At 40.0% G+C, this 14766-nt stretch overlaps 1 protein-coding gene across 5 annotated transcripts in view; it reads left to right on the top strand.

Annotated features, from left to right (window-relative positions):
• Window positions 1-14766, top strand: part of MBD5 (methyl-CpG binding domain protein 5) — a 264810-nt gene that overhangs the window by 230795 nt on the left and 19249 nt on the right. For all 5 annotated transcript variants that reach the window (XM_062186379.1, XM_062186390.1, XM_062186370.1 and 2 more), the window contains one exon: window positions 6273-7481. In XM_062186379.1, coding sequence (XP_062042363.1) covers window positions 6273-7481 — 1209 coding nt within the window. The remainder of the gene's footprint in view (window positions 1-6272; window positions 7482-14766) is intronic.

The following is a 14766-nucleotide window of genomic DNA, read 5'->3' on the forward strand; positions in this document are numbered from 1 at the left end:
TGCGTATGTTCTAGAGAGTCTTGAGTTGTTGATTTCCAACTTCATTCCATTGTGGTCAGAGAAGATGCATGTGGTATGATTTTGATTTTTTTTTTTTTAATTTGCTGAGACTTGCTTTATGGCCTAGTGTGTGGTCAATCCTAGAGAAAGTTCCATGCACTGCTGAGCAGAATGTGTATTCTGCAACTGTAGGGTGAAAAGTTCTGTACGTATCATTAGGTCCATTTGGTCTATAGTATCAATTAACTCTTGTTGTTTCCTGGCTGATTTTCTGTCTAGTGATCTGTCCATTGCTGAAAGTGGGCTACTGAAGTCACCCATTGCTATTGTATTCGAGTTTATGTCTGCTTTAGACCCATTAATATTTCTTTTAAATAGCCAAGTTACCTGTAATTGGAGGTGTATATGTTTATTATTGTCAAATCTTCCTGTTGAATTAACCCCTAATCATTACATAGTGCCATTCTTTATCTCTTTTAACAGTTTTTGTGTTAACAGTCGCTACACCAGCTCTTTTTTGGTTTGTGTTAGTATGGATTATCTTTTTCCATTCCTTTCGCTTTCAGTCTGCATGTATCTTTGTTGGTGAGATGTGTTGCTTATAGACAGCAAATAGATGGGTTTTGTTTTTTACTTCATTCAGCCAGTCTGTATCTCTTAACAGGAGAGTGTTTGGTTTTTGGTTTTTTTGTTTGTTTGTTTGTTTTTGTTTTTATTTAACAGATAGAGTGAGGCAGTGAGAGAGAGAGAGAGAGAGAGAGAAAGGTCCTCGTTCTGTTGGTTCACCCCCAAAATGACCGCCATGGCCAGCACTGTGCCGACCCAAAGCCAGGAGCCAGGTGCTTCTTCCTGGTCTCTCATGCAAGTGCAGGGCCCCAGCACTTGGGCCATCCTCCACTGCCCTCCTGGGCCACAGCAGAGAGCTGGACTTGAAGAGGAGCAACTGGGACCATAACCCGGCACCCATATGGGATGCTGGCGCTGCAGGCAGAGGGTTAACCAAGTGAGCTGTGGCGCCGGCCCCAACAGGAGAGTTTTTAAGGTGACTACTGATAAATAACATCTTGGCCCTGCCATTTTTACATAAATAATCCTATTTTTTACTCTGGATTTCCTTTGTACTTTTGCTGGGAGATTTTCTGCCTTCACCTTCTTTCATAGCGATGACTATGTTTCTGTGTCTCTATGTGTAGCACATCCTTAAGCATCTTTTGTAAGGCTGGATGAGTGGTGACAAATTCTTTCAATTTCAGTTTGTTATGGAAGGTCTTTATTTCACCTTCATTCATAAATGAGAGCTTTGCATGGTACAGTATTCTGGGTTGACAGTTTTTTTTCTCTTAAGACGTTCAGTGTATCTCACCATTCTCTCCTAGCCTATAGGGTTTCTGATGAGATGCCGGCTGTGAGTCTAATTGGAGATTCTCTGAGAGTAATCTGCCATTTTTCTCTTACACATTTTAGCTGCCTTTATGTTTTACTTTGGAGAATTTGACTATGATGTATTGTGGTAAAGATCTTCTCTGGTCATGTCTATTAGGAGTTCTATGTGCTATACTTTAATGTTCCTTTCTTTCTCCAAATTAGGGAAGTTTTCTGTAATTATTTTACTACAAAGTCCTTCTAATCCATTCTGTCTTTCCACACCTTCAGGAACTCCTAAGACTCATATGTTGGGTTGTTTGACAGTATACCGTAAATCTCTAACACTGTTTTATAGTTTTCTAATTTCTTCTTCTTTTCTTTTTTTTGGTCTGACTGTATAATTTCCAGAGATTTGTCTTCTAACTTGGATATTCTTTCTTCTGCCTTACTAAGTCTATTGTTAAGGCTTTCTAGCACACTTTTTATTTGATCTTTTGAATTCTTCATTTCCAATATTTCATTTTGATTTCTCTTTAAAATCTCTATTTCATGGGAAAAAATTGATTCATGTCATATGTGTATTTATTTAATTTATGGATTTGCTTCTGATTACTTCTAAGTAATCCTATGATCAATTTTTTTGAGTTCTGTTTCCAGCATTTCTTCAATCTCTTCATCTTCACATTCTAGTATTGAAATGTTGTTGCGTTCCTTTGCAGGCATCATGTTGTCTTCCTTATTCTTGTTGCTTGAGTTTCTGTGTTTATTTTTAGGCATTTGTAGAGATACTTGTTGTTTTTTTTCTTTTCCTATGATGGCTTTTATGGCTTTTATCTTTGGATTATGCATCTGTGTGTTAGTGGAGTGTCTGCTCTTTCTGTGACTACCCAGAGCTGTGTGCTGGGTGTGGTCAGGGAGCTCTGTTCAGTGCCAGGATGAGGGGACTGTCCAACGTGCCACCTAAGTTGGGTGTGGTAAATGCCTTTTTTTTTTTTTTTTTTTTGAGAGGCAGAGTGGATAGTGAGAGAGAGAGACAGAGAGAAAGGTCTTCCTTTTTGCCGTTGGTTCACCCTCCAATGGCCACTGCGGTCGGCACATTGCGCTGATCCGATGGCAGGAGCCAGGTGCTTCTCCTGGTCTCCCATGCGGGTGCAGGGCCCAAGGACTTGGGCCATCCTCCACTGCCTTCCCAGGCCATAGCAGAGAGCTGGCCTGGAAGAGGGGCAACCAGGATAGAATCCAGCACCCCAACCGGGACTAGAACCCGGTGTGCCGGCGCCACAAGGTGGAGGATTAGCCTGTTGAGCCACGGCGCCGGCCCTTTTTTTTTTTTTTTTTTTAGCAGAGGAGTAGATTTGATCAGCTCTGTTGGTGTAGTCTCACGCTTATCTCCTCTACTCCAAGAAGACAAAGGCTCTAGCCCCAGTGGGTACAGTATTCATTCACACTGTGCAAGAACCACATAAAGGATCTGAGCAGTCCTTAGTGTGAGCACGGATCTCTCAGCAATGTCTCTCACCAGGCAGTCAGGGAACCCTGAGCGTTTAGAGCTGCCCACAGTGATTACTCAGCTACTCAGCTACACCCTGCACCCTCCCATGCAAGCAGTCTTTTCACAGTCTGTCCAGCACACAAAGTTCCTACAGTCACAAGCACCCAGCCCTCTGTCAGTTCTCCAACCAGACTCTCCTCTCAGCTGGTTGCTGTACATTCAGATACAAGCTGGCGCAGCTGTTACATGTGTCCAAAATGGTGCCTGCCCTCTCTCAGCTAGTTACAGGACACCAGTGTCAAGGTAGTCAGGGAGAGAGAGATGTGCCCCCTTTTTTGTACTGTCTGTGTTGGCAGATACACCCCACCCCCTACTGGACTCTAAGCTGGACTCATGCTAGACTCTTCCCACAGCTTTATCACCAGTGGGTTGATCTACTATGGTCTGGTCTCACCTCACTCTCCATAGCTTGTGCTGAGGCTCTCAGCTGCTAGTATCCTGAGTTGTGTGTATCCACACCCTCCACGTAGATCTACAATGTCTGTCTAATTTGCATGGAGTTTCATGTGCCATTTTCTCCCTAACTCTTCCCTGAGATTGCATTATCTCGCTTTCCTTTTTTTAACTATCTTCCCCTAGACGAGAGCAGTAAGCTCCCTCCCTGTTCCACTATCTTGGAATCAGTCCCTGGATAGACTTTTAAATACACATGTCCTTTGGCCAAGAAGTTCAACTTCTTTGTCTATTTCAGAGAAATCTTCAAATGAAAGCAAAACAGTCCATGAAGGAGGGAAGGAGAGAGGATAGGGTGGGAAGTATCATTATGCTCTTAAAAATGTATATATAAAATACATGAAATTTGTTCCCTTTTCATAAGTAAAAAAAATTAGAAAAGCAAAGGCAAAAGAGCTCATACCTGAATTTCATTATAGCATGATTCGTGGTATCAAAAATTTGAACCATTTACTTGCCATCAGAAGTGAAATAGTTAAATATGTTATGGTATGGCCATTGAAAATATTAGGCAGATATACATAATCTTATATGAAAAATGTGTAAGATCACACGATTTCAATAATGTAGTATTGCAGAACAGTGCTATGGTAGAATCTCATTTTTGTTGAACAGAAGAAAGAAGGGGAGGAAGGAAGATAGGAAGGGAGGGAGGGAGAGAGGAACACTAGGTATATACCTACACATTTCAATGTGTTAGAAGTCTCTGCAAGGATGCAATCCAGCACTGGCTGCCTATGAGACAAGAAAAGGGTTTCAGTGGGGTAGGAAAATGTAGGTTTGAGTGAGGAATAGTGGTGCAGAAAATGTTTTTATCTTTTGACAATTACAAAATGTTCTTATGTATTTGTAATAAAGCAATTTAGAATGCAAGAGGAAACACTAAACCAAGTCACCAAAGAGAAAAATAAGAAAAAAGGCTAAAGAGAGCCCATTAGTCTTTATTTATTTATTTATTTGACAGGTAGAGTTACAGACAGTGAGAGAGAGAGACAGAGAGAAAGGTCTTCCTTCTACTGGTTCACTCCCCAAATGGCCGCCACGGCCAGTGCTGTGCCTATCTGAAGCCAGGAGCCAGGTGCTTCCTCCTGGTCTCCCATGTGGGTGCAGGGGCCCAAACACTTGGGCCATCCTCCACTGCCTTCCCGGGCCACAGCAGAGAGCTGGACTGGAAGAAGAGCAACTGGGACAAGAACCCGGTGCCCATATGGGATGCCGGCACCTGCAAGTGGAGGATTAAACAAGTGAGCCATGGTGCCGGCCCCAGATAGCCCATTAGTCTTAGCAGCAAAGTCATCACTAGTGACTGGGGAGAGGCAGCTTTGGTGGAGTGGTGGGAAGCCAGATTGCAGTGGATGGAATGGTGAATGAAAGGTGATGAATTAAAAAGAGTGGGTTATTTTTTCTAAAATTTAATTATGAAGAACATAAAAGAAATAGGGCAGTGCCATGAGGGGATTATCACTTTGAGTGTGAACTTTTAATTGAACTTTTAATATGTGAAAGCCAAGTATATAGTCATTATGCTAAATGTGTAAGAGGTTGAACATAAAGGAAAAAAGTGAGAACAGATGAAGCAAGATCTCTAAGGAGGAACTTGGGATCCAGAGCATAAATGTAGGCCTCAGACTACGTGGGGGACTCTTACATTGGGATTCAGGACTGGATTTAAAACAAGTCCATTTGCAGAAAAGTGTGTGCTGTCAGGAAACTATCAGAACATAGAAATTAGAATTCTTACCTGATGAGCTCCATTTTCTCTGTTAAGTAAGGTCATCTACTAAGAATAGTGCCAGAGATGGTATAGCAGCCGGCTTGAAGAAACGGATGAAGATGTGAATAGTTATGGAGAATGAGAATGATATCTGACTAGAGGATCACAGGATTGATGAGCAGCCACAAGCCCCCAGATGAGGTTAGAAGCTATAATTCCTATAGACAGACACTCAGCACCCTCACTGTAGATGCAGGTAAGACAGGCAATTGAATTAATCCAATGTGGGGATTTTATCTGGTAGGTGTAGACAAGGGGAGAGTAGCAGAAGAGTGGTTGATAGGCTGATGGATCCCAGGTTCTGCTTTAATAGGGAAAGATGTAAAGTCAGGAAGAAAATTATCCTTGGGAGGAAAATTCAAAATATCAAGGGTCTGGAACAATAATTCTTAAATGGATATTAATGAAGTCAGAATAATCTCAAGGATGTTTTCAGACTGCACTCCTCCTTCCTGTACTGAAATTCTGACATGCTCCACTGAGAAGCATCCATTGTCTTCCTTTACCTCTTCCCATTAAGAATCACTTCCTAGAGAGCCATTGTCATTATTGGGCCTGTCCCTACACCAGTCACCTAATAAAGCTAAGGAGCAGGTGTTACTGTCCCATCTAAAGACTTCAAAACCATAACCTCATATCAGAATACTTAACTGTTGAGAATGGAGTATATGTGTTTTGTTTTATGTTATATTTCACTTCATTAAGTAGAAACATCAGTAAATTAGAAATCATTTTCCTAATCCAGTTCCTTGGTTTGACCATCTGTGACTTGACTCTCTCTTTGAATCTCAAGTTACAAAGACCTATAATGACACTGAATAGGTGGAATCATCCCCTGAGAACTTTTTATGTCTAGCTGCCTCAAATTTTATTTAGCAGAATTACAAAATGTTTAGCAGTGATGGGGACAAAATAAGTGAATTAAATCTGCCGAATGATTTCATCCAAAGAAACAGTGGGAAAATAATCAAGATGTATGCCAAGTGACTTTTTATTTCATTTTTTGAAGCTTGTTCTTTATATTTCCTCCTTATATTTATCTCTTGATAAATCTTAAAATTGTCTTTTTCCTTAAGGGCTTTATATTTTTCTCTCCTTCTCTCACTGCTTACTGTCTATTTCTTTAAGGTGAGAATGCAGGAAGATGCAGCTCTTCTAAATAAAAGAATAAACACTCAGCCGGGGCTCACAGCACTTCCTGAGAATCCAAACACTGCGCTTCCACCTTTCCAAGAGACACCTTGTGAGTTGCAACCAAGGATTGACCCATCTCTTGGTCAGCAAATGAAGGATGGCCTCGTTGTGGGTGGCCAAGGTGATGCTTCTGTAGATGCCATTTACAAAGCAGTTGTCGATGCAGCCAGCAAAGGAATGCAGGTTGTCATCACCACTGCGGTCAACAGTACAACCCAGATCAGCCCGATTCCCGCCCTGAGTGCCATGAGTGCCTTCACTGCCTCAATTGGTGACCCATTAAATCTCTCCAGTGCTGTCAGTGCTGTCATTCATGGACGAAACATGGGAGGTGTTGATCATGATGGTAGACTGAGGAATGCAAGAGGGGCTCGGCTGCCCAAGAATCTAGACCATGGGAAAAACTCAAACGAAGGCGATGGGTTTGAGTATTTCAAGTCAGCAAGTTGCCACGCATCCAAAAAGCAGTGGGATGGGGAGCAGAGCCCCAGAGGAGAACGAAACAGGTGGAAGTATGAGGAATTTTTAGATCACCCAGGCCATATCCACAGTAGTCCTTGTCATGAAAGGTCCAACAATGTCTCCACACTGCCATTTCTGCCTGGGGAGCAGCACCCAATACTGTTACCACCAAGAAACTGTCAAGGGGATAAAATTCTGGAGGAAAATTTCAGGTATAATAACTACAAAAGAACTATGATGAGTTTTAAGGAGAGACTGGAGAACACTGTGGAAAGATGTGCACACATTAATGGGAACAGACCCCGACAGAGTCGGGCGTTTGGAGAGCTGCTCAGCACTGCAAAGCAAGACCTGATCCTAGAGGAGCAGTCTCCAAGTTCCTCAAATAGTTTGGAAAGTTCTCTGGTCAAAGACTACATCCATTACAATGGAGACTTCAATGCCAAAAGCATTAATGGGTGTGTGCCTAGCCCTTCAGACGCTAAAAGCAGTAGTAGTGAAGATGACCTGAGGAATCCAGACTCCCCCTCTGCCAATGAGTTGATACATTACAGACCAAGGACGTTCAATGTTGGCGACTTGGTCTGGGGCCAAATCAAGGGACTGACTTCCTGGCCTGGAAAATTAGTAAGAGAAGACGACGTTCACAATTCATGTCAACAAAGCCCCGAGGAAGGGAAGGTATACCAATCTTTATCCATTGTCAAATACTAATCTTTGTTCAGGTATCGGTATTTGTATGTTGTTATCATCACACTGGAGTCTTTGGATTTGAAGTTAGGATTCTTCATGACTCACTGAGCATGAAATGGAGAGGAGTGGTGATTGTGGTCACCAAAATGTCCTGTGCCCAAGGGGTGAGTTGTGAAAGTACAGATCCTACTAGGCCCAGGGAGGTTCCAGTCCTGCAGTCAGGTTTCCTGAATTTTGTCAATGCTGCCTTCCTTCCCTGCATGTATTAATTCTTCATTCCGTACACAGAGGAGGAAGGCAGTGGTGATGAATGGGGGTTGGGGGGGAATCTGGGAGTTGTTGGTGGTCCAGGAATGTGGCAGAGGGAGGGGCCCTCCCAGATGACAGAAGGTGACAGGGGACAGCAACTTCTACGTGTGCTTAAATGTGACACAGAGGGCTGGAGAGGGGATAAAATCTAGGCGGAGTTGCAGCTGTTTCTGGAATCAACAGGTAAGGTCTAAGTTCAACATGGTGTCTCATTTCAGGAAAAGTTCTGGGCCTTTGTAACACATGGAAATGTTTAACCCCCTAGTCTGGTTCTACTTAACACAATCTGATCATATAAATTAAATGAAAACTGCTCCATGAAACTACCATTCAATTTAGAAGAAATTAGTAGGGGTTTTCTGGGTTTCCTTTTTTTTCCTCCCTTACAAATGGTAAAATTGACTCACTAGGCAAGAAATAAACAGAATGTTTAAAATAGGTTGAAAAATTTACATCTTACCAGAAGCAGATAATTATGTACATTCTCCTCCTATGTTGAGAGCGAATGTAGTTTTTTATTTTCTTAGGTAATAAAAATTACTCTTACAGGTATACATTATTCTCTTAAAGAGTATGTTGTGTAATACTAGTCCAACTCCGCTTAGACTTTCTCTGGCACTTGGGTTTAATGGCAGGAAACCAAAAACGTTTTTGCCAGCACAATGAAAGGATTGTCTTTCTCCAGATGACCAGGAGGTCCTTAAACCTTTGCTTATAATGCCTAATATATACTTGTCAGGATACACCCTGAGCATAATGTCTCTGCGTTTGATAAGAAAATTAATTCCATACTCCTATTCTCCAAACATTTTGCTCTCTGTACTTTCTGAGATCAGACAAACATTCTTTAAGTTGATAAACCTAAATATTTTGATAGTTTATTCAAGAAATAATTAGAAACAGCAAAAGTGGTCTTTTATGATGCGAATGGAACTGCTGCAAAGACTAGATGTAGACACTGAACAGTTTTACTACCTCTAGGCAGACACACCAAGTATTTTTCATGGGCCATTTTACAAAAAGCCTAACTAAAGATTACAGCCTCCTTTCCCTGGAAACATTCCTTCTGTCCTGTGTGGCTTGTCTAAATAACAATATTTTGCTGTCGGGGGAATAAAGGTGTGTATTTGAAACACATTTCACACTAAGCAGTGGTCTGAATCTTCTGATTAGTTTGTGTCTGGAAACTCCTGTGACTGAGTTATCCAGTCTTGTTAGGAGAGATGATTTTAAAAATGTATATATTATCTGAGAGTCCAAGGAATATTTATTTTGCTTCATTTAAATAAGCAGCTGTTTTTCATTTGCCATAAGATAAGCAAGTGTTTTTAAAATCCAGAGTCTTCTTCCTTAATGACTAATGTCTAATGCAGAGTATCAGATTGCGCCTGTAAGTTCATGTATTCCTCCACCCTTTGACTGACATCCTTATTTTACATTGTCAAGTAAAAACCTTGCTATCAAAATACATTTAAAATATCTTTAGTAATTCAAAAACATGATATAAAATACACATTAGAAGTAAAAACTGAAAACATGTAATAAAGTGTTAAAAAATTATTCATGACATATTTACCTATCATTAGAAAGCAAGGTTTAACAGCCTTAAAAATTCTAGTGAACATTCTAACATTCTTAGAAGCTTCTGGTCTCTTCAGGAGCTCCCTCACTTTTGCACTTGAAAAACCCAAGTACCACTTCACGGACACTTTTTTTCCTTCTGTCTTTCACAAAGCAAAGGAAAGACTCCTTCATGCCTTATTAAATGATGCCCAGTGAGTCCAATAGTGGTCTCCAAAAACATTCAAACACAGGTTTGTCTGATTTCAGGCCTGGTGACCTTTGTTTGCTGTATTAATGTCCCTGGTTCATCAAGGAAAGATAAAACTGTGTTCACTATCTTGTAAGGTAAAGCATGATCTGTGTGGGAAAGACCTGTAGGAGAACATTTTTTAAAAATTGTTCAAGTGAACCAATTATGATATACATTTTATTTATATAGAGCCCTTAAGGCTCAGCACAGTGTCGGATAAGGAGATCCTTGTACCTTAATAACCAGACTTCTGTTTTAAAAAGTTAAACAGTGCCTTAGGTTCCCTTGCGTATATTGTGGCCATTTGTAACATTTTAATAAAGCCTAGAAAGAAAGAGACTAAACTCCATAAATAATTTGTTTATTACAGTAAAACCTTATTAATTCCACCTTATTAATGAGGGATATGGGATCATATCCCCTAGTGTTTATTATGTTTTTGTAGTTTCTCAGGAGAAAAAGTTTGCCAAACAATTTCCTTACATGTTATCATTTTAAAACCATTTTTAGCCTCCCAACTTCTGTACTATTTCTGTGGCCATCAAAGAAAATTAATTCAAACTCCTGCCAGATCCCACCAGACAAAATCTATGTTAACTCAGGTTTTAGAATGCATTTATTAGCTCCCTCCATCCACCAGCCTATCATTTATTATTTTCAGTTGCAATCTCTGCTCTTAGCAACACTTCCAATTCGATTTGTTTTTCGAAGAGTTGAAGTAGAAAAGCTAAATAATTAATTAGCAATATTGCACATTTACTATTTCAAAGCAAACTGGGAACTTCTCGAGCTTGCAGGTTGCACAAGTGGTCTCTGGTCTAAGAGAGGCCAGTGCAGTGACCAGAGCAAGAGCTGAGATCTCCACAGTGTTTAGAAGTTATTTTAGCAGACATTGTTGGTCGTGATAGTAAATGACTTGGGCATTTCATCTTTGGTGGGGAATTTTATGTAGCAGAGCCACTGATAGCATTAGAAAAGGTCAGCACTTTCTGAGATGATTTCCCAGGAGGTATGAGCAGCAGGTGCCGTACAAGCACAGTCTACAGAGAATCAGAGAGAAAGGAGAGTGTAGGAGAAAGAGGTGTGGGCTCTGGGGGTTCATGGGAACTGAATCCCAATTCCACTTACCTAAGTGGTCCTTTGTAGGTCTGTTAATCTCCCAGGAGCTGCAGGGTCCTTGCTTCTCAAGTCACATGTTAATTCCTCCTCAGAATGATGTTTTAAGATTAAACGAGACTCCATAGATAAGATTATTCAGCACACAAAAGAGGCTCAGTAAACTTTAGTCTTGAGACAAGCATGTTGTGCAGTGGTTGAAAAGCTGCCTGAGAACACCCATATCCCATGTCTGGAATTCTTAGGTCCAAGCTCTGGTTCCAATTCTGATTACAGCTTCCTGCTAATGCATACCCTGGGAGGTAGCAGACGATGGCTCAAGCACTTGGGTCCCTGCCAGCCATATGAGAGACTCAGATTGAGAACTGGTCTCTTGGCTTTGGCTTAGCCCAGCCCTGGCAGTTGCAGGCATTTTGGGAGGAAATCAGCTGACAGGAGACCTCTCTCTACTCCTTTCAGGAAAAAAAAAAAAAAAAAAAAAAAAAAAAACTGGCCTCCTCACACTATTTGGTTAGGCAGTCTGATGAATTTTAATGCCACCATTATGGAATTGTAGTCATTTGACCTTAGCTATTCTTTACCCATGCATTATCCTGGCAAAAAGTTCTTATTAACCAAGTTGAGAATGGAAGGGTTATAAGGACTAATATTCAGTGAATGAAATAGCTCATGATTATTTTTCTGCAGCATATTGTATACAGATTGATATAGCTGATTGTAAGTTAATATTAGCCATTAATTTCAAGCAAGAGTTGTATTTGAAAGTGTTTAAAGCACTGTTTATTGAGTGAGCTTGAAAGTCCCTCTTACCTCAGTGTTTCTAAGGAGTGTTAACTTCCTCTGCCTTTCTACTTTCCCCCCACAAGCACAATATTAATTAGCAAGAATTGTTAACAGTCTGTCAAAAGTTGGGCTGAGTCATGTATATATTACTGTCCTGGCAGTGAAGCTACGTGACACACTAAAGGATATGTGCCTGTCATCATGCTGTTCAGGAAGTGGTCTCTCCCTACTCTCAGGCTTTTTTCTACTCCTTATCAGTTTATAATGGAACACGTTCTGGGAGGTAGCTATATTTGTTCTGCATAATTGGTGCGTATTTCCTTCTGAACTATGAGTCTTGCATTTTTTGTGGCTCAGTGGCCAAGAATAAGCGCTCAGTGCTGTGCTCCCGTACCTGGTCATGGTCAGATAGATGCACTTTCAATCTTGGCATCAGGTTAGAGAAATCTTGAGAAGGATTTCACTACCCCTCCTATTGCACCTACGAGCCATAATGTGCAGTCATGTTTCAGTATATGCAACTATGAGGGAAAACAGTCATCTTCATGTACTTATTCAATAATTATTAAAAATATGGGGAAGTGCTTGTTTTCTAAAATATATTTATAATTACCATCTTTGATCTTACGTTAACTACTCTAAAAAGTTGCTTCTCAAGTAATAATAATCAAAAACTAAAATTCTTTTTTTTCTGTGTAGATAATTTTTGCTCTTTTTGAACATTATCCCATTGGTCTTCACATTTTGTTGCTCTTCCCTTTGATGTGTATTTGCACCTGGGGCAAAACTGAAAAAGAACTTATTGCTGGTTTGGTATCAAAGAACTTTTTTTTTCGATGTAACATTTGTTGTTGGACAGGTAGAGAGACAGCTCCTGAATATGGAGAGAGGGTCTACGCTTTGGTGCAGTACCACTTGATTCAATGGAGACATGAGTTTCCAAGGGTCAGTGGGTAGGGTTGCTCCTGGTTAGAATCACATTTTTAATTTTTCCCACACTGTAATATTTAGCAGTTAGAGATAAAAGTAACTCTCTGAATAGTCTTTCAAAACTGACAGAATTTGTCATTGTTTTAAAAAATCATAACCAAATTTATTTGGGAGCCGTTCGGTTTCTGTATATCAGTGCTGCATCACAGACATACACATTTTGACAGCGTGGAGCATAACCAGAGACAGCTTGCCTTGCTCTGGGCTTGTGTAACTTAAGACTCTGAGACTAACTCTGAGAGGTGTGCCTTCCTGTGATGCTGAAACATTTTACTTTGAAGAATGTTCTTTCTGTGCTTCATTACAGAGTTAGCTGATTGTGTTCTTTGGTGTTATCGTTCTCTGTCTTCTTTCTGTATTTATTTTGCCTTATACCTTTTCCTAACGACCACTGGGAACAAGTCCTTTTATTGTACCCAATCAATATTTGCAGTATTTGGGCTGCATTTTGGCTGACAGGTGCCGTTAATGGTTGTCAGCACCAGAATCTTCTAGAGAAGGGAGGCAAAATGATTTTGGAAAGTAAGAAGGTTAAAATCCCAGCTAACAAAATCAGTTCCTGATGAAAACTTAAAAGATAAGTTTAAAAATCAAAAATGTGATATCAAGAAAAAAGACTATGCTGAGTAAAGAGCTTGGGTGAGAATAAACTTTACTGTCGTGAGTTGTGCATTACTGTGAACTTTTTGTCTCCTAAGTGAGATTAAGGAGGAAGAGGAGCATCTCTCTTCACACAGGTAAACCGAGACACAGCGCAGAGTTCATGATCTTGTCAGTACAGTTTTCATGTAGATAGCAACAAGTGGAACCTCAGGTCCAGGGTAAATACAGGCTTCTGTTCCATGAACTTTTAGAAATAGTTCACCCAAAACATTTAGTTCTATTTGTATGTTGTGGATTTTTATGCAATTTGCCATCACATTTAGAATAGATATACCTTCCAACTGAAATGCGGTTTTTTGGTGCCCCAAAAATACTCTTCTCCAAAGTGAAGAGAATCGGGAGCCCCCCCCAAAAAAAAAACAAAAGCAAAAATTGCCTCCAATAGTGCCCCTAACTCTGTGATGCTGTGGATTTGGTTAGTTTGTTTGAAAAGTCGGGGATTTCTTTAAGGGACTTCTCTATGAGTATTTTTGTTGTACTACATTTGGAAAATTAGGTTCATCTGTTCTGTTATAGTTGTATCAGATGTTTACCCTAAATTTTTTATTTATCATTAATTCCTATTTCAAACATAGTGAAATATTGCACTTAAGTTGGAAGGATTTTACAGTTTGGAGTTGTTATTTTTGAAATATTTACTATTATTTTAACATTTACTATTTAATAAATGTTCGCTAATAATAAATCTAATATTTGCCTCATATTTCCTTATTACTATAGAGCTGTATTTTCCAGGCTTCAGTTAAACTGTGTATTATTTATGCTGTTACTTACCTAACACTTTTCCTTCAATTCATTTACCAGTTTATTTATTCATTCAACAAGTATTTTTTGAACACATATTTACTGGGCACTCTTCAAACTAATTTTTAAATTTAAATAACATCTTTAGTCTTATCTTAAGATATAATGTGTGAACTCAAATATATTACTTATATTTCCCTAATATAAATTTAAGTGAAGATATAACTCTTATTTAAAATGTTTAAAACGTCTGTCTGTGTTCCACCTAAAATAATTTCGCTAATACCCACAGCACTTTGGGAGAAAGGCTGCTTTGGTGTCTATAGAGAACCTTCATGTTCATGGTGTTCTTAGGTCCTGTCAATGACCCACAATGATGTGCGTAATGATCCCCCTTTTACAAATGAGAGAATGGAAGCTCAGTGAAGTACGTTCCTAAGGACCCAACTCATAGGCACGTGAGCCAGCCTCAACCCTGGTCCTCTAACTCTAAACTTGGTACTTGCTGCCTTATAAATCCCCCAACAACAGGGCATTGTCCAGATGGAATGGGAAGTGAAGAATGAGAAGGAGAGCTTGAAGGCATTCATCTTGTCTGTTATGGAAGCTGTGATGGGGCTTGTGCTCCATCCTTTGACCTTTGTGTGACAGCTTTACCTCAGCATTAAATAGCAGCAAAGAATTCACAAAAAGAGGTGTTATCCCGATGAAAGCCCGCAGGGAATTTTGACATCCTCTCCAGTTAACTAGCTCCATACAAACGTGATCTAGCATCCTTGATACAAGGTTTTCTAATATGTGCTCACTTTAGAGGGTTAGTTTGGCTCTGTGAGCTTTGTGTCTTTTTGTCATAGA

Source organism: Lepus europaeus, chromosome 1 (assembly GCF_033115175.1).
Source record: "Lepus europaeus isolate LE1 chromosome 1, mLepTim1.pri, whole genome shotgun sequence".
Taxonomy (NCBI): Eukaryota; Metazoa; Chordata; class Mammalia; order Lagomorpha; family Leporidae; genus Lepus; species Lepus europaeus.